Source organism: Peromyscus californicus, unplaced genomic scaffold (assembly GCF_007827085.1).
Source record: "Peromyscus californicus insignis strain IS unplaced genomic scaffold, ASM782708v3 Scaffold_13__1_contigs__length_99412109, whole genome shotgun sequence".
NCBI classification, from domain to species: Eukaryota; Metazoa; Chordata; class Mammalia; order Rodentia; family Cricetidae; genus Peromyscus; species Peromyscus californicus.
Window position 1 is genome coordinate 90,239,645 of NW_026294424.1, and position 24,601 is coordinate 90,264,245.

The window sequence follows — 24,601 nt, forward strand, 5'->3', positions numbered from 1 at the left end:
TAAGTGTATTCTAAAACCAAGTCTTCATTCCCCGTGCCCTAGATTGTGACTGCATCCTACGTAGGGAAGACCTGGGCCGTTAAACAGCTCTTAAAAGGTTTTACGGACGACCAGGAGGACAGAGACCTCACCAAGCCGCAGCATTTTCAGAGACCTCACCTCGCCAGCTCCCAGGCTCTGGGGGGGAGGGGGGGAACCCAAGGGTGGTCCCGCCTCCTCCCCTGCCAATCAGCCGTTCCTCGCGCCTGCGCGGAGCGGCGCCCGGGCGGCGGCGGGCGAGCGGTTAGAACCGGGAGCCCTGCTCTCCCGGGCCTGCCGGCTATGACGATCACCTACAGCTGCGTGGCTCATGGCCGAGCGGTCCTGGCGGAGCTGGCCTTGACCGGCGGCTCCTATCAGGTACCTCGGCGTCTGAGGGTTCGGCTCCTCGAGGCTGGCGCCCGCGGGGCCTCCCCTCGGGACGCGCGGCGACCTCGAGGGACTCTGGGGTCGGGAGGCCCCGCGCGTGCGCCGCCCGGGGGTTCGGCCTGGTACTGCAGGCGGGCAGAACCCCCGAGTAAGGAAAGCCAGGGCCACCCTGACAGCGCTGCTTGGCTGGCGTCCCACCCACCACCCAGGGTGGGAGGGCCATGAATTTGAGGTCAGCATGGACTGCACAGACCTGCTCCAAAAAAAAGTGAGAGCGGAGAGTGTAGGGCAAGGTTAGAGCACTTGCCTGGATCATGTGAGGCCCTGAGTTCAGTCCCCAGCGCGCGCGCGCACACACACACACACACACACACACACACACACACACACACACACACCCCTTCCCTAAAACTTGTCAGATGTCATCTAATATAGTGTCTGGACCTTAGAACCATACAATTGTCCTAGAGGGTAAAAGGTGTTTCACTGCAGTAGGCTGTAATGCCCCTCCCTGTACAGAGAACTACTCCTAACCTAACACAGGAAAGGGGAATGAAAAGACCACAGAGAAAACACCGTGGTATTTGGAGATTTCCAAGAACCTCGTGGTGGCTAGGGCACAGAGAGTCTCTTCGCAGTGGCTGGAGATGAGGCCAGAAAACTGCAGAGGATAATAGAGGGTGTGTGTGTGTGTGTGTGTGTGTGTGTGTGTGTGTGTGTGTGTGTGTGTCCTGGAGAAACTGGGGAGCAATTAAAGATGTACAAATGAAAGTACAGGCGAAGATGACTTGGTTACAACATATAAGGCGGGTTGGGAGGGAAAGAACCCATTAAGAGGATATGGTTGTAGTTTATAAACAGACTCAAGGCTCTGAGCTAAGGCAGTCGTGGTACAGGTGTCCAGGAGCGGCAGTTCTAGAAGAAGCTTGGTAAATGCCCTCTAGCCTTGACACCTGGTTGAATATGTGGAATGCGGGGCGACTCTCACAATGTTTTTCTTTGGTGGCATTAAACAGAGAGAGAGAGAGAGAGAGAAAGAGAGAGAGAGAGAGTGAGTGTATGAATGGGATTTAGGGGACTCAAGACAATGCAGAAGGAAGGCTACATTACAGTTAAGAACATGCTGAATTGCCGGGTGGTGGTGGTAGTGTACGCCTTTAATCCCAGCACTAGGGAGGCAGAGCCAGGCGGATCTTCGTGAGTTCGAGGCCAGCCTGGTCTACAGAGCGAGATCCAGGACAGGCACCAAAACTACACAGGGAAACCCTATCTCGAAAAACCAAAAAGAAAAAGAAAAAAAAATTCAATACATTGTACATGTTTACTTTTCTGCCTTATTTCTGAGAGCCAGAATTGGCCCAGGAGGTCATGAGTGTGTTAGTCTAGGACCCAAAAGGCTGGGTCTGGCAGGTAAAATAAGAGAAGTGTGTCAGGTTGCCCAGGAAGTGTGCAGTGAACGAAGGGAAAAGTGGAGCTCTCAGAGTGTGAAGTGGTGGGTTAGGGTCACTGGGTCAGACAACGGGCAGGTGACTGACAGCCATCCTGTGAGGCCTTTAGAAGAAACAGTAGAGGCAGCAGCCAGATTGCTTCGGGCCAGCTGAGCAGGAAATGAGACCACTCTGTCTGAAATTTAGGTAGGAAATGAGGAAGAGTGGAAGCGGCTTGTTGATGGATAGAGACATCCCCACATACGTTACCCTTATGGAAGGGATATGTGTGGGTTAGCGGAGCAAGGCCTGAAGGGCACAAAGGGCCAGCGAGAGAGGCCTGAGCCTTGGTCAGGGAACAGCCTCTGGCCCTGAGGAGAAAGAGGGGGTGTGGGTGTGGGGCATCACTTCAGCCTCCTGAAGTCCTCCTCCTGGCCAATCCCTCACACACTGGGATTCCTTCTCACCTTCACATAGACATTCACACCCGTGACATCCGTCCGCTTCCAGAATCGGATGGCCTCATAACAGACAAAACTAAGTTTCCTTCCTACAGGTTTGTCCTCATGTGCATCCGATCTCGTTGGGGTTCCCTATTGAGACACTCGGGGTGCGGACTGGGAGTCACCGGCCATCTTTTCTCCTTTTCACCTTCCATCTGTTCATCTCTCACCTGTATGCTCTCTCTCTTTCTGAACCATGGTTTCCTTCCAGCCCTAATTACTTCCCACCAAGCTTACTGAAATGCCTGTTGGCTTGTCTACCTCAAAAGCTGCTCACGTGATCATTCCCCCAAAATACCTACAATCATGCCACTCTCCCGCACACCACATTTGGTGGCCTCTGATTACATTCAGAATAAAGCAAGCCCTCCTCCCCTGGCAGTCGGCCCCTCCCTGAGGGATGGGCTTCCCGTGGCTCTCTCCTTCCTTCATACAGTTGCCCTGTCCCCTGCTGTCCTGAACTTCACACTGCTTTCTCACCACGACCCCCAAGGTTGTCGCTCTTTCTTACCCCTCTACCTGGAGACCGCTTCTCTCCACTTTGCGGCAGTACACTCTCATCTGTACTTTGAAAGTTTTCTCCTTTTTCCTTGACTCTATGCCTACACTAACTGGCATCTCTCTCCCAAACACCTTGACCAAGCTGAACTGGAGTCTTCTTTCCCTTGCTGTCTCTGCTGTCAGATTTCAGGACAGGGAATGCTTCATCTCTGTCTCCCCGGTCGAATACAAAGCCTAACCACACAGTGAGTTCTCAACACGCCCTATTAAGAGGAGAGAGCAGTGAGGTCAGCAGAAGTCAAATGGCCTCCCTTTGGAAGCACACTGGAGGTAAGAACACAGGAGAGGGAGCAGTCTGCAATCCAGGAGTAAATTACAGGTGCAGGATGCCCGCTGTGCAGAAAGCTAACCAGAGAAGGGAAAATACAGCATGGGGCTTTAAGAGACGGTTAGGACGAGAAGGAAAGAAATGTATCATGGCTTCCCTCAGTGCCTAAGATATTCTCCCTCCCAACCTCTCTCTCTCTCTCTCTCTCTCTCTCTCTCTCTCTCTCTCTCTCTCTCTCTCTCTCTCTCTCTCTCTCTCTCTCTCACGCATCACAGGAGCCAGCCACTGTTACAGGTTCTGGGTTAGACTGGCCTCTGGGAGTCACGTGCTCACACTCTTGACCCAGGCAGGTCAGTGGCTCTGCAGCATAGGAATTTCCAGACACGAGAGCACATGCTGTCATTTGTTTTCAGTCTTGCTGTGATATCACAGTTTATATTATGCACAAGAGGCACTTGGGGGAAGCTACAGAAGTGTGTTTCATTACTTATAGGAAAGCAACAGAAAATAATTTTTCAAGTGTCTTAGGAAATTCTGTCCCAGAGAATGCCTCCTTGACGTGGCAGGCTGTAGCAATTACTTTCTACCATTAATAGGCTTTACGTGCCCATAAAAGTTTCTATTTGAAGTGTTAGTTTGTGAAAAATGAATGTTAATTAGGAGTGTGACTATCTAGGACTTTTTTAGGTAACTCTCAGATTCCTTTCATGCTTCTAAATTAAAATAATGGGATTCCGCTAATGGACGACGAGGTGTTCTGCATAATTATAGTACCTTAAATCTCTCCCCAAGGACTCACCCTTACAAGGAGTAGGCAGGCACAAGCGTTCTTGGCCAATGTTACTTTGTAAAGAGAGATAGTGGACTGGTGAAGGGGCTTGGTGGATGACGGCACTTGCTCTCAAGCCCAGGGACCTGAGTGAGAGCCCGGGAACCCACCTAAAGGGAGAGGGAGAGAACCGACTCCCAGAAGTTACCTCTGAACTCCGCCCGAGAGCCACTCAGAGTCACAGGATGCACCCCACAGACCCATACAGATAATAAATGATTTCTAAATATTGATGGAACAGTCATGAATAAGAGTTTGCTAAATGTACTCAGAGAATAAGAGATGAATGTTCTTAATCCATTAACAATTTATTTATAGTTTGGGACCAAGGAGATGGCTTGGTGGATAAAAGCACTTGCTATGCAAGTGCAAAAACCCAAGTTCAAGTCCCCAGAACTCAAGTAAAACCATACACACAGCTTGAGAACATCTGTAATCACAGTGCTCCTGTGAAGAGATGGGAGACAGAGGCAGGAGAATGCCCAGAAGCTCGTGTGTGTCTCTGACACACCTGCTGTGGTATTCACATACACATACAACTTGTGTGTGTGTGTGTGTGTGTGTGTGTGTGTGTGTGTGTGTGTGCAACTGTATGTATGAGAGGTGTATGCTCACATGTATGTGTTCAGAGGCCAGAGGAAGGCATCACTACACCTTATTCTTTTTGAGGCAGAGTCTTTCCCTAAACTTGGAGTTCGAATTTTTTTCAGCCAGGTTGGCAGCCAGCAAGCCATAGGGGTCCCCCTTTCTCCCTCTTTCCACCCCTGCACCTATATGGGCACACCTGGGATCATTCCTGGCTTCTAACATGAATGCCGGGATCTGAACTGGGGTCCTCATGTTTACACGAGTGCGCGTGACAACTGAACCATCTCTCCAGCCCCAAAACATTTTACATACAGTTTTTCTCAGCTGACTGACATTGGAAAGATACTTGAGGGGTTAGGGATTTAGCTCAGTGATAGAGCACTTCCCTAGGCCCTGGGTTCAGTCCTCAGCTCTTGGGGGGCGGGGGGGACAAGCTACTTGATTGGCTCTGCTTCCCAGGCTTAAAGCCAAACACAAGATCTCCCTGTAAAGATAAGGCTATCTAGTGCAGCCTATATTCATGTACTTACATATGTATATGTGACGTAGTTTCCTTTAACTCATGCCATTTTTTTTTTTTTTTTTTTTTTTGGTTTTTCAAGACAGGGTTTCTCTGTGTAGTTTTGGTTCCTGTCCTGGATCTCGCTCTGTAGACCAGGCTGGCCTCGAACTCACAGAGATCCATCTGGCTGTGCCTCCCAAGTGCTGGGATTAAAGGCGTGTGCCACCACCGCCCAGTTTCATCAAAATATTTTATGGCATCTTGCCTCTGATCACTCATGAGTCATACCAGTTAGTTCTCTTAGGAAAGGGGTTTTTCTTATAAACCAGTCAGAACATTGGTAATTTTAGGAGGAAAATACTGAAGAGACACAACAATCTTCTGCAAAATAAACACTGACTTTTTCCCCCAGGAAGCAGCGGCAAAGGTACTCAGGCAAGTGCTCCTGAAAGCCGAGCCAGCGACCATAATTCACATAGGAAGGTAAGGGACACGCTGTCGTGGGTCTCTTCTTCACTGAGGTTCAGCTAACAATTCTAACATGAGCCAGCGACCATAATTCACATAGGAAGGTAAGGGACGCGCTATCGTGGGTCTCCTCTTCACTGAGGTTCAGCTAACAATTCTAATGATGACATGAGGAGAAGAACAGTCACTGTGCACACCAGGGCCTGGCCTCACCGGAGGGAGGAAAGGATAGCACGATGAATGGGAATGATAGCTACTGAATTTAGGGTCACGGTACCTGTGCAGGGAGATGGGAGGACCTGCAATGCCGAGGGGGTGTAGTGACATCACTATCTGCAGTGCCCTAACTGGACAGTGGGGCTGAAAGAGGGCCCTGTTATTTGTCAGAAAAAAAAAGAAACTACTTTAAAATATATTTAGTCATATCAAGAAGAATGGCCACTGTCATTAAATTTTACTTGGATATTACATATATTCTAAACCAGTCTTGAAACCCTAGTTCAGAAACAGGTGGGTGAATCGAGAGCATTTGTTATTTTAGGTTGCTTGTTGCTGTTGGTGTTTGAGACAGGGTAGCCCAGGCTAGCCTTGAACTCATGACAGTTGTCATGCCTCAGCCTCCCAAGCACTAGAAGTACTGGTGTGGGTCACCATGCTTGGCCAGTCTTTCAGGTTTTTGTTTGTTTTGTTTTGTTGTTGTTGTTGTTGTTGTTTGTTTTGTTTTGGGGGTTTTTTGGTTTGGTTTGGGTTTTTTTGGTTTTTGAGACAGGGTTTCTCTGTAGTTTTGGTGCCTGTCCTGGAACTCGCTCTGTAGACCAAGATGGCCTCAAACTCACAGAGATCCACCTGCCTCTGCCTCCCGAGTACTAGGATTAAAGGTGTGAGCCACCGTCACCTGGCTAGTCTTTCAGCTTTTTAAAAAATGAGTTTTTTAAACTGTCAAAAAATAGTTACAAAGAATAAATTCAGGCCAAGTGCACTTGTGGTCCCAGCTACTCAGGAGGCTGAGGCAAGAGTTCCTGACCTGAGTCCAGGAGTTCCAGACCAATATGGGAAGCGTAGCAAAATCTGTGTCCAACAAAATAAAAATAAGAAAAAAAGCATTTAGATTTTGAAATAACTGTGCCTAAAAAGCAGTACCCTGCCAGCCACCCAAAATCTCCCCATCGTGTGTTTGGTCCCATTCACTACTTCCTCCCTTTCTGAATATCAGCCATCATTTCTGCTTCCTCGGGGTCACAGTTTCTTCATTGCCTCTGTACCCCCAAAATGCATCCTCAGTGACAGGCCAGTCCTGCCTTTTCCCAGTTTCATTTCTTCTAAGCTCCTTCCATCCCTTTCCTTACAGATTAATGCTAAAGAATTTATAGTTTCCCATAGTCTGGGTTTGCTGACTGCTCACACACAAGCAGCAGGGTCCAGAGGCTCAATCCTCAGCAAGACTGTTGGTGTTTGATGGTGTTTCATATCTTATTACATTTCCATTTGAGATGTTAGCAGCCATCCACACTCAGTTCCCAGTGCCTAAAACCTTCCATATCTTTGATTTTTCTCTCTTCTGTATCCAAATCCATCTATCAGCAAATCTTGTGCTTTTCCCTTCCTAATAGTAACAAGCCACCGTCATCTTTGTCTGGGCTGTGCAAAACGAAGTCATTTTTCTCATTTTGTTTTATTTCTAATGACTGTACCTTTAAAAGCCTTCACTGAATAACATCTATACTTACACAAAACAAGGGGTGCTTCCAAAGTGAAACCCACAAAACAAGTTTCCTTCCAGAGTCTAATCTCATTCCTGTTTTCTACACACTGCTCTCCTCCTGCCTCTAGACAGATAAGCTCCTTGAACAAGGTTTGGGTTTGAGATTTCCCTTTGTTTTTCCTTCCTTTCCCACCAGGAATGCTCCTTTAGGAATGTGTTATGTAACGAGTCCAGGCATTCATACTTCTCTCCCTGTAGCATGTGTGAGTGGGAGACTTTAACGTGCTCTGTCAGTTCACATATATCCTAGATACCAAGTGTTTGCATTGTGAATGTTAAAAATAGCCTCCAGATGTTCCTCCTAACCTTCTAAGCATGAACTGAAAATAGCTCTCCTTCTCACGTCGGGTGTCCCGATCCAATAGCTAAAGCACACACTTGCTGCAGTGGATAGTGGAAGCAGCTGTTCCTTTTCATCAGCTTCTTCCAGAACCATTAAACACAACCCAGGTATGGTCGCTTAGGCCTGAAATCCCAGCACTGGAAGACAAGGGCAGGAGCATGGAGCGTTAGGGCTAACCTGGGTGGCACATTTACTCATATGATCTGTTTCTTGAATTTCTCATCTCACGGACATCCATTTTAATATTTGGCCGTATCTGCTGCCCATTAACCATCTGGAGATGCTTTATTCCAAAAGACTGAAGTCTAGGCACCAAGCAGTGAATGATGGAGGTGTTCCCCAAGAACCTGCCAAGAAGTTGGCATTGTCGGGATAAAGCATACTTTAGCAAACTGTGACAAGTTTGTCCTGCCCTCTAGACACTTGGCATTGATAGTTCACAGCTTCAAATTCTAACCCATCAGAATGGAAAGCCAAGAAGTGCACAATTAACTATGTCTACCTAAAAAATGTATGGAGAGGAAAAGTTTGTGCACACAGTATTCTACTTGGTCAGATTATTTAATAATGTGATAATCAGATCATCACATTTCTTCTTTAATATAATCTCTTTGCATTGATGCAATTTTAAGTATATATTTAAATTGTATACACTTTTGATTTAACATAGTTTTTCAAATACACGAAAGCTCTCCTAGCTGTATGTGCTGTGCAGCACATCTGTAATCACAGTACCTGAGATGCCAAGGTAAGAGGACTGCTGTGAGTTCAAGACCAGCCTGAACCACATTGACCAGCAATGCCCTGCCTTGAGAAACCAAAAAGTTACCTGTCTTTTCAGGTGTAATAGTACATGCCTGTAACCTAAGCACTTGGGAAGCAGTACTGTCAAAAGTTTGAGGCCAACAGAAGCTGCACAGCAAGTGGAAGGCCAGCCTGGGCTACATAGTGAAGTGGAAGGCCAGCCTGGGCTACATAGTGAAGTCCTATCTCAAAACTAAAAAAAGATATATATATACATATTTTTTTTTTTTCTTCCCAAGACAGGGTTTCTCTGGGTAGCTTTGCACCTTTCCTGAAACTCGCTTTGTAGACCAGGCTGGTCTCGAATTCACAGAGATCCGCCTGGCTCTGCCTCCCAAGTGCTGGGATTAAAGGCGTGCACCACCACTGCCCGGCTTATGTATATATTTTTTATACCGCAGAGACTGCTTGTAAATGAAAAACAAGTAACTCAGCGTGTTGTACTCAATTTCTTCAGTATTATAAACAGATGCATTCTTTTCAAAGCTACGTCTACCATACTCTCTTTATTGACGGAATCACTTATTTATGTGCTACAGACAATGGCTTGGATTCTATGGCACCATCTGCATTTCTTAAAAAAGTAAGTAACTGTCTCTACTGCTGTGCTGACATTTAAGCTGCTGAAATTAGGAGGTCTCTGTCCTACGGGTCATTAGTAGGTTTTTTTGGTCACTAACCAAAAACGGGTTGCTCATCTCCTGCCTGTTTGCAGAGTCCTTACTGACCTCAGAGACTTAGCCCCATTCTTTGTCTGTCTCCTGACTCCTTAAAGCCCCCACCTCGAAAAATAGAGTCTACAAAGGCCCTCCACTGAGATCTATTAGAACCTCTCCTTTTGCTGGGCGGTGGTGGCGCACGCCTTTAATCTCAGCACTCGGGAGGCAGAGGCAGGCGGATCTCTGTGAGTTCAAGGCCAACCTGGGCTACAGCGTGAGTTTCAGGAAAGGTACAAAGCTACACAGAGAAACCTTGTCTCGAAAAACCAAAAAAAAAAAAAAAAAAAAAAAAAAAAAAAAAAACCCAAGAACCTCTCCTTTTATATTCATTTTCTTTTTAAACTTAAGAAAGAAATTAAACTACAGTAACACATATAATTCATAAATATGCATAGGGATGTCAGTGACCAAAAAATTTTAGAACAATATTCTAGAGATACTCCTGTTATAGTATATAAATCAATTATAGGAGCTAAATGAAAGTAAATATTAATTTGGAGGTTTTTATTCTTTGAGGGTTTCATACATGCATGCAGTGTATTTCAATCATATTCAGTTCCTACCCTCCCCAGCTACTGATAGATCCCCCAGCACATTACACACGAGAAACAGTGTTTTAAATAAAAATATATTATCTCTAGGGAAAATGTGAACAGAATGGCCAGCAAATATACACTATGGCAGAGTGAGACGTCGCGCATTTCGGAGGGGCTAACTGCAGTAGATCCCACCTGTCACTCCATGTCTGAGCTCAGCCAATAGGAGACTTCAGAAAAGGCAGTCTAAAGACAGATGCTAATCACTGTCCTGGGGGTTTCTATGGGAGCTTCTTATTTTTATTTCTTTTGATGTTCATTTTATGTGTGTCAGTCTTTTGCCTGCTTGTACATAAGTGCACCACATGTGTGCCATCCCCATGGAAGTCAGAAGAGGTACAGATCCGCTGGAACTGTAATGACAGATGGTTGTGAGCCACCATGTGGGTGCTATAACTAGACGGTCCTCTGCAACAGCAGCAAGTGTTCGTAAACGCTGAACCATCTCTCTAATCCCTCTTCCTCATTTTTGAACGTAAATGTTCCTAATCTTCTGCCCCCACTGTTACTGTGTAGAAAGCTGGAGGGTAGTTCTCTCTGCACTGACAATGGCCAGAGAGGAAAGCATTTCAGTCATTTTGCTGAATGTACCCTAATTCTCTTCTCTCTGCCCTTTACAACAAAACATCCCAACTTTACCACCCTTCTGAAAACCAGGTGACGCAAAACTGCTAACCAGGTCATGTTTACCAATATTTCTGAGAGGTGTATTATGAAGTACAGAGGTATTGAAACTTCTTATGACTAACATTTGATAGAAAGGCATGGCGCTTAGCATTGTTTTGTGATTTCTGAGTTGATTTTTGAAGTCAAGGGCAGGAGAGAAAAATGATAGCACAATTTGGAAGATGTCCCAGGTCTCCCCTTCCATGTCCTTGGATACCCCAGTGGAAGAAGAGAATACCTGCAGTCAGACTCTGTGGATCTCTGGTTTGTACTAGAACTCTGGAGAAGCCTTGCCACACACAGTGTTCATAACTGCCATGTCTTAAAGAAGAAAAGATGCCCTGCCACCAAAAAGCCCCCAATGTTTCAAGTTTCTGCCATGTTTTGCTTCAAATGAACATTTTTCTGTTGTTCTCCACTTGGAATTAGCCATACAGGTTACATATTTCCATTAATTTCCCCAGGTTAGTGATATTTTTACAAGAAATCCTTTGATGTCACAAGAACATTTTTTCCCTTCAAATGCACTTGCTACAGATTTTCAACAAATACTAGCACAGCACATGGTATGTACCTCAACTTGTATCCTAAGCTCATCGATGCTACTGACCAGTTGGTTGTCAGAGTGGGAGGGAAGTGTTGTAGGGTGCAAAGGTTCATGCTGGGGGTGTCTGCAGAGCAGCAGACAACACAGCTCATGCTACGGTCATTCACCATTCTTAGACACAGCCATTTCAGAAAGAGGGAATAAATACAAACACGTATTTGCTTATTTTAGTTTAAAAGTAAAAGAATAAACCAGAAAGGCTTAAATAGTTGCCTGGATGGAATTAGGGAAAGAAGGGTTGAGCTGTCAGAGAGGGAAACTAGGCCTCTCTGTCTAAAACCTGTGTCAAGGGCTGGAGAGGGGGCTCAGCAGTGAAGAGCAACCACGTGGTGGCTCACAACCATCTCTAATGGGATCTGATGCTCTCCTGACATAACGTTATCATGTAGATGGAGCACTCAGATATATAAAATAAATCTTTTTTAAAAATAAAATAAAACCTGTGTCAAAAACTTGACTGTGTTTTAAAGATTTATTTATTTATTATGTACACAGAAGAGGGCACCAGATCTCATTACAGATGGTTGTGAGCCACCATGTGGGTGCTGGAAATTGAACTCAGGACCTCTGGAAGAGCAGTCAGTGCTCTTAACCTCTGAGCCATCTCTCTAGCCCCCCAAAACTTGACTTTTTAACCATGTGAATATTTTAATTGCCAGGCAGATCTCTGTGAGTTCAAGGCCAGCCTGGGCTACAGAGTGAGTTCCAGGACAGGCACCAAAACTACACAAAGAGACCCTGTCTCGAAAAACAACAGCAACAACAACAAAAAAAAAATACTATTAAATTAAAATTTTAGAACTCCTTATTTGTGAGATAAGATGTCATTAAAGGGCAAAGATTCTAAAATTCCATTTACATGAGACAACAAGAATAATTAAATTGCTTGAGCTAGGAAGTGAAGTATGACTGCAAAGGTGGAGAGGAGAGGGAGTGGGCAGTTGATGTTCATATATATGTCCGCATGTTCAATTCAGGAAAAAACGAGAAACCTACAGGTGAATGATGATGCCCATCACCTGACAGTAAAATGTACCAATGCCACCAAACCGCACACCCGAAATAATTACAGAGCAGAAGAAGAAAAGGAGAAGGAGGAGGAAGAAGGAAAGGAGGACAAAGAAGAGGAAGAAGAGGAGGAAGAAGAGGAAGAGGAAGAAGAGAAGAAAGAGGAAGAAGAGAAGAAAGAGGAAGAAGAGGAGGGGAAGGAGGAGGAAGAGGAAGAAGAGGAGGGGAAGGAGGAGGAAGAGGAGGAGGAGGAGCAACTAATAAAGTTACCACAGGAATTAGTAACCATCTCTCAGTAACAGCCTTACGTGTAAATTGCCTCTGCTTAGACTGCCTGACTAGATTTAAAAACTAGGTCCACCTCCCTGTGCTCTGCAGGAAATACAGCGCACTGGTAAAGACACTCATAGACAGAGGCAATGGGTGGGAAGCAATCTGTCAAGCAAATGGAAATTGGAAACAAGCTGGCATAGCTAGTCTGATAAAGCAGACTTCAGACCAAAATTAGCCAGAAGAGATAAGACCACTGCATATTAATAAAGAGACCAATTCATCATCAGAAGATAGAAGAATTATATATGCACCAATTTTATAAAGTAAATACTAATGGACATAATATAATAATAGTGACTTTGTTACCCACTTTTGTCTCTAAATATGTCATCTAAACTCAAAATTGACAAACCTCAGATGGTATTGCACCATAGGTCAAATAGACTTAATAGAAATGTATAGAACATTTCCATCCGACAAACAGAGCACACATTCAACACATGGAACCTTCTCTAAAACACACCATTTTCTAGACCACACATCAACTCTTAACAAATACAAAGGAAGTAATCTCTCACATCTTTCCAGATCACACTGAGACAAAAAAAAAACTACAGTAACAAAACAACTACAGAAACAACACAAAGACATGGATATTGAACAATATACTCGTGAATAATCAGTGAAGAAATCATAAAGGAAATCTTCAAGTTCTTAGAAAAAAATCAAAATGAAAGTATAGCTACCAGAATCTTTGGGATATAGCTAAGACAATTTTTTAATATTTTTAAATTTTGTTTATTTATTAGTGTTGGGTCTTATGCATGCTAGGCAAGTACTTGACCAGTGAACTAAACTCTAAGGCAACTCGAAGAAGAACGTTTATAGCTCTGGGTGCTTACGTTGAAAAATCTGATCTCAGTGAGAGGCCTCGGCAGATAAAGGCACGTGCCCGCAAGTCTGATAAACCCACGTTCAAGCCCCAGAACTTACACAGTGGAAGGAGAAAACCTACTCCTACAAGTCTCCTTTGACCTCCACATGTGTGCCATGGTGCATGCTCTCATAGAAAAAAAAATAGTTTAAAACTTGAAAAATGATTTCAAATAAATGACCAATTTACATACATGTGTTTGTAGGTCATGACACTAGAAAGGGCTGCAAAGGAAGAGGAAACTATCTTAATGGAAAGAGTAATTAAATAATAGGAAAGCAAGTCAGGAAGGGGGACTCATGGAGGGCAGGAAGAGAAAGAGAACCAGCGGAGGCGGGGAAGGGGAGACGAGAGTATAATGCCACATGTGTGAAGATGTTACGATGAAGCCCAACTTTGAATGCTAACCCAAAACAGTGACTAAAAAATAAAATTCAAAACAAAGGCAGAAGGAAAACAAGCTATTCCTGAGTCTATAAATGTGGTGAGTCAGCCTCATCACCAGGTCAGGTAATGCTGGCAGCAGTGACATCTCCGTGGGGACAGCAGTCACTCCGCCTGGGTACCTGGCTGCAGAGGGCAAAGGGAGAGACAGCCAACACCCCGGAGGCAAGGAAGCAAGCGGGGCTCTGAGCTATGACATGGCAGTGACGATGGAGAACTTGGCAGCCAGACAAAGGAGGGTGTAGGGTTCAGTGGTTAATGTAGGTGTCAGGATGCCCCCTGTTTAGGCCAAAGAAGCAGGGGCCTTTAGGTTACATGAAGATTAGGGACAAGAGGGACACTATGAAGTGACAGTTACAGACTTGTCTACTCAAAACTCTCTTCTGTGCAAAGTCAGTAATGATTTTCTGAAGTCTTGTTTCGGAATAGTTCATGTTGCCATAGTTATTTGAAATCATCGGGTAAAAAACGCATAAGTTATTTTTGATGGAAATAAGAGAAAAGAAATGACATGGAAGAACTTAAAATACATATTAATAAGTGAAAGAAGTCAATGAAAAGGCAAGCCGGGCGGTGGTGGTGCACACCTTTAATCCCAGCACTCGGGAGGCAGAGACAGGCGGATCTCTGTGAGTTCGAGGCCAGCCTGGGCTACTAAGTGAGTTTCAGGAAAGGCGCAAAGCTACACAGAGAAACCCTGTCTCGAAAAGAAAAAAAAAAAAAAAAAGAAGAAAGAAAGGAAGAAAGAAAAGAAATGGCTGCATTCTCTACTGTTCAGATTATGTGACGCTCCAGAAGTCATCACACTGCACATGAGTATCTGTGGTTTCCAGGGCTGTGGGGACTAAACAGTAAAAACAATAGGAGGTCAGAGGGTTTTCCTGGCCAGAAAACTAATCTGTATGACCTTTAATAATAGACGTAGTGGGACTGGAGAGATGGCTCAACAGTTAGGAGCACTTGATGCTCTGGGAGAGGACTCAGGTTCAGTTCCCAGCACCCACATGGCAGCAGCTCACACCTGTCCATAACTCTAGTTCAGGGTTCCAGTGCCCTCTTCTGGTCTCCAAGAGTACCAGGAAAAACACACACACACACACACACACACACACACACACACACACACACACACACACACACACACACACAGAATACACACACATAAATGCAGACAAAACACCCATACACATAAAATGAAATAATTACTGTTTTAAGTAATGGTTATGTTTGTCCAAACCATGAGGTGGACACCACTGAGGATGAACTGCCTGACATGGATGAAAGTGGGTGTCACTAAGAGGACCAGAGGCTTTCTTGCCTCAGGAGAACAGAACCTGGAATACCAGGATCTGAGGTGACCAACAGCCGCCAGAGCCACTCCAGGCCGATATCTTTTTGGTCCCTTGTCTCCCAAACTTGAAGAACGAATTTAATGGGAGGGTAAGTTTTAGAAAGGAGTTGTTAGAAGTCAATAGTGAGAGAAGGAAAAGGTCAGGTCAAGAGAAAAGAAGTAAGCAGTGTTCCTGGGCAGCAGGGGCTGGGCCCCAAAAATGGACTGCCACAGTGGTTGGCTATAGATTAATAAGCCATTCGTTTATTTATTTGTTTGTTTGTTTTGATTGAGGTGTGTGGGGTGATCTGGTCAGCCTAGCTGACTCCTCCACAAGGTGTCCGTGTACCTCTCCATCCCAGGTAACTGAAGTGGAGTTTCGATCATTCCTTCATTTGCACCTTCCAGGCAGCTGGGCATAAGGAGAGAGAGAACAAGAAGCCAGATGAGGAGCTAAAGTCCACAGCACTTAGGGCATTTCTGCCCTCCAGCCAGATCAGAAGACATTCCAGCTTCTGTCCATGGACAAGGAGTGAGGTCCCCGTGCCTAAAACTGCCCGACACTCTCTACCTCCAAACTGGACTCTGGCTGTCAGCTGTGACAGGCTCCACTCCGTGGAGGATGTTGGTAGTAACCGAGGCTGTGCCCTGCAGCAGCAGCAAGGCAGGAGGCAGGAAGCAGCTGTATTGAAGAAGTCACCCATTCCTGTTGGATGCATTGGTCTCTCCCTTCTTCGTGTGTTTGTTTTTCTGTTTTGCGAGACTAGAACAGGATGATTTGTGGTGTAGTTGATTCCTTAAAAAATGAGATGTGCCCTTGACAATAATGTGTTTCACTAATACAAATTATGTTTTGTTCTATTTCACTTCTGTGTAGATGGAATACAATAAAAATCAAAGAGACAACAACACAGTGTCTGCAGTGAAAAGTCAAGTGACTGATGTAAAAAACATTATGCTGAGAAACATCGATACAGTTTTAGAAAGAGAAATAGAAACAGTGAGCATCATCACTGAAGGAGCAGAGGACCCCCAGGCAACGGTAGGTAATTTGCATGTACATTGACCTCCAGTGTGCAAAACCACAATGTCACTACCCTGGAGACAGCCTGCTCAAAGCAAAGATACACAGGGCTAGTGGGAGACAATACTTTGTAACCAAAAAGAAAGAAAACGGAGTGCAATAGAAATATTGAAGAATAATTCCAGGGCTGCAAGCCGGCTCACAGGTAAAGGCACTTGCTGGCAAGCCTGACCATTTGAGTTCTGTCTCCACAACAAAAAGAGTGGAGGAAAGAGTGAAATAAACTGTCCTGACCCCCACACTGGCCTGTGCCATGCAGGTGCACACATACATGTACATGTACATACACTAAGTAACCTTTTAAAAAGAATAATTGGATAGTAAATGACATTCAGGGATTATTATTAACTTTTAGGTGTGATAATCATGTATATATGGTTTTAAAAATCATTTAGAAAGATTCATACTAAAATGTTGTGGCTAAAATTACATAATATTGCAGGACGGTGGTGGTACAAAAGCCTTTAATCCCAGCACTCGGGAGGCAGAGCCAGGCGGATCTCTGTGAGTTCGAGGCCAGCCTGGGCTACAGAGCGAGATCCAGGACAGGCACCAAAACAACATAGAGAAACCTTTTTTGGGGGGATGAAAGGGGGCGGGGAGAAGACATAATATCTGAGCACTGGCTTCAGGCTAACTGTAGAAAGGGTTGCAGGTGAGGCAGACTTACCCTACACTGACAACTACAGAGATGTGTGTAGTGATCAGGTGACAACTTTCCTGAGTCAGTTCTCTCCTTCTACCCTGTAGACTCCAGGGACTTGCCACCAAGCAAGCACCTTCTCAGCTAAGCATGCTGGGATCTCCTGTTTGGCCACAGAGACAGCCTAGCCTCTGAGTGATTTTGGTTTCTGGCTGCATTCACACTAAAATGGCAGCTTGAGAAGTCACAACAGAGGCCATGTGGCTTGACCCTTCCTCATGACAGCATTTACATGGAGCAGTGTTCCACTTGAAGTTCCTTTGATGAACTAGTTTGTAACCTGCACTCCGACACTCACTTTCCCGACCCTGGCCCCGGGGAACCACGCGTCAGTTTTATGTTCCCACAGTTCTGAACTCTGTCCTCAGGCTTGGCAGCAAGGCCCTCACCTGTGAGCCATCTCATAGGCCCCAGCATTTTTTATTTTATACTGATGAAATCTAACATACCTGTTCCTCTCCAACCTGGTCTTGTGGTTCGATCCTCTTCTGAAACAGATCCATTTACCCTATTAAGAAATGCCATTACTTTTTCTAAGCACGATCTTCTTGTCCTTTGTCATCTTGATCAACATTAACATTGATTCTACCTTTTTTTGTTTGTTTGTTTGTTTTTTGTTTTTCGAGACAGGGTTTCTCTGTGTAGTTTTGGAGCCTGCCCTGGATCTCACTCTGTAGCCCAGGCTGGGCTCGAACTCACAGAGATCCACCTGGCTCTGCCTCCCGAATGCTGGGATTCTTTTTATTAACTTCCTTCCATTTCCCTGTCACCCTGATCTTTTGCCCTTCCCCATTCTGAGTTTTCTGTATTGTGAGCAGTACTATGTTAATATGTCTATATTATAAATATATCCCTTATAAATATATCCCTTAGACCTTCTGACAAAATTTTCCTGGGATAGTGGTCTATAAATTGTTTTCATCGTGTTAGCTCTATAACACGTTCCTGAAAGCTGGGCATGGTGGTGCATGCCTGTCATCTCAGCCTTCAGGAGGTAGAGGTAGGCAGATCTCTGTGAATTCAAGGACAGACAAAGCTCTGTAGATAGACCTTGTCTCAAAAAACCAAAAATAATTAAATAAGTAAATGAATGAACAAAATATTCCTGAGAATACATTTAAATATATGCATAAATTATATATATTATCTTAGAATGTCACATATATTATAAAATATACATTGAAACAAAAGTTAAAACATGATAAAATGAAATAAATATTAAATAAATTTTAAGAAAATAAACTTTTACTCATAAAAAATAATGTATTTGATAATGTGATTAATATTATAGCAAGTTAAATATTACTGTTTTTACATCCAAATAAGCAGATAGTGTACTCAGAACAGAAGCATATATGCATATATTCTCATTGTATTGAATGTGTCTATATTCTTTCTTACCTATATTAATCAGGACCTAGACAGGAATGGTGATATCTGAAATACTCATTTCATTCTAGTGGAATGAATACTCAAATGTTTCCCAACCAGCTGTTGATTTTATATTCAGATTTTGGTCCAATCCATTTACCAGTTTATGATAGCTACTCTGTGCTCCTATTCATTTGCTAGAAATGTTATCAATGTTAAATGTTATCAAATACCTTTTCTACATTGATAATGATTTTTCTTCTTTAATCTAATAATAGCATAAAATACTATTTGGATTCAGTGTGTTTGATTGAATGCCTTCTAAGACTCAATATTTTGTAATTGTGTGGTTATTGTCTCCAAAGATTACATCTAACCATTGATACAAACTATTTACAAAATGCCATGTGGTATATTTCCATATTATTTGGTCTGTGCTATTCCCATGGGTAGGTTTATTTTTCATTCCTACTCTTTTATGACTGTAACTAGCTGGAAGCAAATGGCTTGAATACTCCCTACTTGAGGCTTATATACTTAATCAGATATCTACCACAGGCCATGTTTTAATTAATTTATTATTTGTGTGTGTGTACGTTTGTGCACCTGTGCAGAGAAGCCAGAAGGGACCACCACCTGTCCTCCTCTGTCACTCTCCTCCTAGTCCTTTGAGGCAGGGTCTCTCCCCAAACCTGAGGCTCACTTTTTCTCAGCTGGGCTGGAAGCCAGCAAGCCCCAGTAATCCTATCCCCACCCCCACGACCTCAGAGCTAGAGTTACAGGGGCATGCTGGACAAGGGGGGTGGGAGTCATGACTGTGCAGCAAATGCTCTTCAGCACTGAGTCATCTCTCCAACCTCCAGAATATTCTCAAGTGGAGGCAAAATGCACTTAGTATAAAATCAGCATTTTGAAGTACACAGGAAAATGACAGTACATTTATAGTGCTGTATACTCATCACCTATGTCTAGTTCCAAAACATTTTCACCTCCCCAAAAGGAAACCTCACCAAATAGTCCCTCCCCAGACCATAGGAGACTGCATTCTGTCTCTAGTGGCTTATCTGTTGAGCACATTCCATAGAACCTGAATCATACACAAACTTTCCTATTTGTCTTCTGTCACTGGAGTGTTATAGACTTGAATTTTATTGATGCTGAAGCATGAGTAACTTCTTTACTCCTATGGAAATATATACCTTAACATTCCATATACCCCGTTTGCTTGTCCATTAATGAAACTGATAAACATTTGGGGCTTTGTATGTGTTCTTTTGTTTTGTGGTGCTGGAGTCAAATCCACTTCAAATCAAATCCACATGCTAGGTAAGTGCTGTACCACTATACTATATATGCAATTCTTGGTTTTTCAAGACATTATCTTACTATATAGCATAGGCTAGCCTCATGCTCAACAATCTTTCTGACTCAGCCTCCCAGTTGCTAGGATGTGGTGGTATTGTGTTCCCCAAAATATTGTGCACCCTAATAAACTTATCTGGGGTCAGAAACAGAACAGCCACAATATTAAACATAGAAGTTAGGCAGTGGTAGCACACGCCTTTAATCCTAGCATTCCAGAGGCAGAAATCCATGTGTTCAAGGATACAGCCAAGCATGGTGACTCACGCCTTTAATCCCAGAAAGCGAGCCTTGTTTTAAAAAAAGATTTATTTATTTGGTATGTATATAGTGTTCTGCCTGCATGTATGCCAGCAGATCAGAAGAGGGCAGATCTCATTACAGATGGTTGTGGGCCACCATGTGGTTGCTGGGAATTGAACTCAGGACCTCTGGAAGAGCAGCCAGTGCTCTTAACCTCTGAGCTGTCTCCAGCCCAGAAATCGAGCCTTTAATCCCAGGGAGTGATGGTAGAAAGCAGAAAGGCATATAAGGCATGAGGACCAGAAACTAGAAGCATTTGGCTGGTTAAGCTTTCAGGCTTTCGAGCAGCAGTTCAGCTGAGATTCATTCTGGATGAGGACACAGAGACTTCCAGTCTGAGGAAACAGGATCAGCTGAGGAACTGGCGAGGTGAGGTGGCTGTGGCTTGTTCTGCTTCTCTGATCTTCCAGTTCACCCCAATACCTGGCTCAGGTTTGATCTTATTAACAAGACTCTTTAAGATTCATGCTACACTAGGATTATAGTCATATGACATCACATCCTCTATTGTGAATAATGTAACTACTAAGTTTATGTACAGGCTCATTTTTTAATACATTTACTGTGGGTTGTGTATGCATGCGTAACACCGCTGTACCTGTGTGGAAGTCAGAGAACAACTCGTGGAAGCCAGTTCTTTCCTTCTAGCATAAGGTGTATGGGGATCAAATTCATGTTGTGAGACTTGGGGGCAAGCACCTTCACTTTCTGAACCATCTAGCTGGCCCCACAGGTTCATTTTCTTTTTAATAAAACTTTTCAAAATTGAAAACAGTTTTCAAATTGTCTTTTTTAAGGCAGGGTCTCTCTATGTAGCCCTAGTTGTCTTGAAACTCACTGTGTAGGCCAGGCTGGCCACAAACTCACAGAGATCTGCTTGCCTGCCTGCCTGTTTCCAGAGTGCTGGGATTAAAGGTATGCACCACTAGACTTGGCTCCCAGATCAATTTTCCATATACATGGGAGTCAAATTGCTAGATCATGTGGTAATTGTTTAACTACCTAAGGAACTGCCCAACCATTTTCTACAGTAACTGAATCATCTCAGCTTCCTGCCGTATCACTTCAACATTTGCTTCCTATTATTACTACTGGTGTTGCTACTGTAGTGACTATGATGCCTTGTGTTATTTCAAATTTCCTTAATGACAACAGTGTTAAGTGCCTTTTTATAGGCTTGCTACCATTCTGTGTGTCAAGATTACGTAAATCATTGTTCAAGTTCTTTGTTTGGAATCACATTGTTTTTGAGGCAGGATAGACTTTTAATGTACATTTTTAATTCATTGGCCTTCAATCTTCTTTTCTATTGTTTGGGCCCAAAAGTCAACATCATATCCAGTCTTTCAATGCTCCCCAAAGAGATGTACCCCAAATGAGTGCAGACTTACTTTAAAAAGAAGAATGAAAATGCCAGCATAGAAGGTAGCTGATGACACAGTCAGAAAGGGCCAAGGTCTAGGTGGAAGGAGTTCAGCCTAGAGTAATGGAGGTGGGCATCCAAGACCAGAAGAGGGAGGCTGGCTGGGCCCTGTTCCTTCTATCTCTACTTGCAAACCTGCCACCAGTTGCCTGCTAACTGCAACCAGTACCCACAAAGCACGACTGCCGTTCTGTATTCCATCCTTTCCTTCTACGGGGACAGATTCAGTAGGCACTTGGTGTTCAAAGCTATCACAGATGACTTTAGGAAATACTTGCCCTACATGGGTCTTCATGTCATCTGTACATTATGTCCACGTGCTTTTAGAGTTTTGTAATGACTACAGCTCCTATTTTTTTAAATGGCCTGTTCTTAATTATGTTGTATGGTATCTATGCACCTGAGTGCAAGCACCCAAGGCGGCCAGAAGAGAGGTCAGATAACCCTGGAGTCACAGGCAGTTGTGTGCTGCCTCATATGGGTGCTGGAATCCAAACTTGGGCCCTCTGCAAAGAGTGCTCTTAACCACTGAGCCATCAGTCCAGCCCATGCTGTCTCATCTCATACCACTCCAGTGTTAGAGGACTAGTAGCTGATGTAGCTACATGCCTCAGAACTTGTAGTGTTTTAACTCCACAGAGATTTGCTTTTCGTTGTATGAAAGTATAAGGCGAGCTTTCTGTGAGCAGCCTTGGCAGTCCAGGCTCTCTACCTGCTGTGACTGTCAGTGCCTTCAGCGTGGGAATCTTTCACTTTCATGGGGCAATTTCTTCAACAGTGAATGGAGAAGACATCTTTGCTTATTAGCCACTTCAGCCCAAAAGTGGGAGCATGGCTTTATTCATCTGACTGGTAAGACCTACTTTCCTGTCTTTCTGTAGATATGCAGCATGTGTCAGAGAGAGGAGCCTGAGATGGAGTCTGGGACTGGAGGTCTCTCGGCAGCCACAGCTGTGTGTGATGGGACCTGCACTGTAGATGGGAAACATCAGGCTAGCTCTTGACATCTACAGCCAAAGAAACCCTGAAGGAAATAGTCCAAGTAGATGGAGCATGAGAGCAGATGAAAAGCCCAAGTTTCAGGAATAGATGCTTTTTTAAAAGTGACCACTTTTTTGGTTACTTGAAGTCAGTCACTTGAAGTAAATATTGAGTGCAGCATTGTTGGTGAGAAGTAGTTGGATTCTGGATACATTTGTAAGGTGTTAAAATTGCTAAAATCCTGAAGATGAGGTGAGAAAGGAAGCCCAGGGAATCTGGGTGCTCGGGCCCTTGTTCACACAAGGGCTAGAAACTGCTCTCCTCCTGAGTCGAGGAGCAGCATGGCATGAGCTTTCACTGTTCCCAGGCTCCAGCTCTTATGCTTTCTTTCTTTCAAATCCAGCCGTATAATTAAATTGATTGTTTTACCTAGCATTTCTAGGTGATAGTACTTGGAAAGACTACAGGAATACTTAATCCACCATATCAATGGAGCTATCCTACGGCAAATGAGGCATCACCTAACCCAGAAAACACTGGCACAAAAGCCTTTTCCCCAGAGATTTCCTTTTACCTTGCTGTCTTACCTTACAATGCCCGACTTTATGTACACATTACATCTCCACTGCAAGAAAAACCATCCTCTTTCTGAAGTTAAATAGAAAAAGTCCAGAAAAATGGAGAATTTCATTGCCGTGGCTGTTTAAAGACAGGAACTCACTACAGAGCCATTCTGATTTTGCACTCACTCTGCCTCGGCCTCCCAAGGGCAGAGACTACAGGCATGCACAGCTTGTTCAGGCAAAAGATGAAATTAGGCTGCCATGCTTTACCATACCACCTGGATAGCAGACTCATTCTCACAAAGTTCTGCTTTGCTGCCTGTACAAGGTTTGTCTCTTCTTGTCCTTCTATAGACTCCATTGAACGGTCTTTAAATAAAAATAAATTTGAGCCGGGTGTGGTGGCACTCGCCTTGTAATCCCAGCACTTGGGAGGCAAAGGCAGGCAGATCTCTGAATTCGAGGCCAGCCTGGTCTACAGAGTGAGTTCCAAACCAACCAGTTCTGGATATCTGCCATCTTCTTCTGACCACTGAGGACTCCGGGCACACGTGCAAACAAAGCATGCACAAGCATAAAATAAATCTAAAAGAAAAAAATTTAAACAATAACTAAAAAGCAATGAGACCAGGGCTATGGCTCAGTAGTTAAGAACATGGCTGCTCTTCAGAAGGACCCAGAGTTTAATTCTCAGCACCTCCCATGACAGCTTTCAACCATCAGCAGCAGAGACCAAGTCTAATCTTCAAAAGGCTCACCTTTAATGACCTTCCAATAGCTAGTGCCACCTTCCAAAGACACCTCCAGGCTTCCAAAATAGCTCACTAGCTGAGGAACAACTGTTCAAAACACGAATATAGAGGACATTGCAGATTCAAATCCTAACAATCTCCAATTATGAAAATTGCTAGTAACAAAATTCTCGCAGGGCAGTCATCTTAGATGTGCCGTGTTCCCTTCCTCAGTAAAGCCTCACGGTCTGGGGCACTGCACAGCAGATCTTATTTTCTCCATTTAAATTGTCATGGATCCAGTAAACATTTAGCCTACTGTATGCCATGCACTGTCCCAAGAATGCATGCCATAATGCTTTCTCTTATCTAACATCATATGACATTTACTTACTAACTAGAAATAAAGAATTGAGAACATGGGGGCTGGAGAGATGGCTCAGCAGGTAACAGTGCTTGCAGCTCTTCCAGTGGTTCCAGCACCTGTGACTTCAGCTCCAGGCAATTCAATGTCACACACAAATAAATCTTTAAAAATAATTGAGAGCAAGGTGTCTAGAACAAAAATGTGGTAGAACTTTAAACTGGGTTATAAGGAATCCTTTCAGTAAAACCACAAGGAAAAGGAAAATGAGAAAACTTGCTCAAGGTCCCAATGTTAAGTCCCACCTCAGCACAGGCACCTAGAACCGTGGTGAACCGTGGTGCTTCACTTGACAAATCCACTGGGTCCTAAGGGCTGCTTTTGGAATTAGTTCAAACTAAACTATCAAATAGCCTTCCTAAGTATTTGAGTGTGCCATTAAGTTCAGAAATAGACAGAAAAAGAAGTCTAAGTTTGTATTTATTTTTATTTCAGGCTGAAGAATTTGAAAAAACAAGGAAGATTCCCAAGAGGATATGGTGGAAATGCTTCAAGATTGTAATTACCACCCTTACAATTCTCCTTTCAATCATTATCATTCTTTTAAGAACACACATAATACCCACCTGACCCTTCCTCCCCCCAAAGTACCAATAAATTGTTACATGGAATTAGA

The 24,601-nt window shown here is 43.9% G+C and overlaps 1 protein-coding gene across 7 annotated transcripts; it reads left to right on the top strand.

Moving 5' to 3' along the window:
- Positions 1 to 234: 234 nt before the first annotated feature.
- LOC128108646 (uncharacterized) lies at positions 235 to 24,601 on the top strand. Of its 7 annotated transcripts, XR_008217565.1 has the most exons (7): positions 235 to 399; positions 5,499 to 5,569; positions 8,950 to 9,046; positions 10,909 to 11,010; positions 15,918 to 16,082; positions 22,065 to 22,138; positions 24,421 to 24,601. XR_008217565.1 is itself a non-coding variant. In XM_052735453.1 (6 exons), exons 1-6 carry the CDS (start codon positions 322 to 324, stop codon positions 24,553 to 24,555), a joined length of 648 nt encoding a protein of 215 aa, XP_052591413.1. In that variant the 5' UTR covers positions 235 to 321; the 3' UTR covers positions 24,556 to 24,601. The 7 variants fall into 7 exon arrangements, 6 of the variants coding, with proteins under 6 accessions (XP_052591413.1, XP_052591418.1, XP_052591414.1 ...); XM_052735453.1 differs by lacking the exon at positions 22,065 to 22,138; XM_052735458.1 differs by lacking the exon at positions 24,421 to 24,601 and having other exon boundaries at positions 21,926 to 24,414.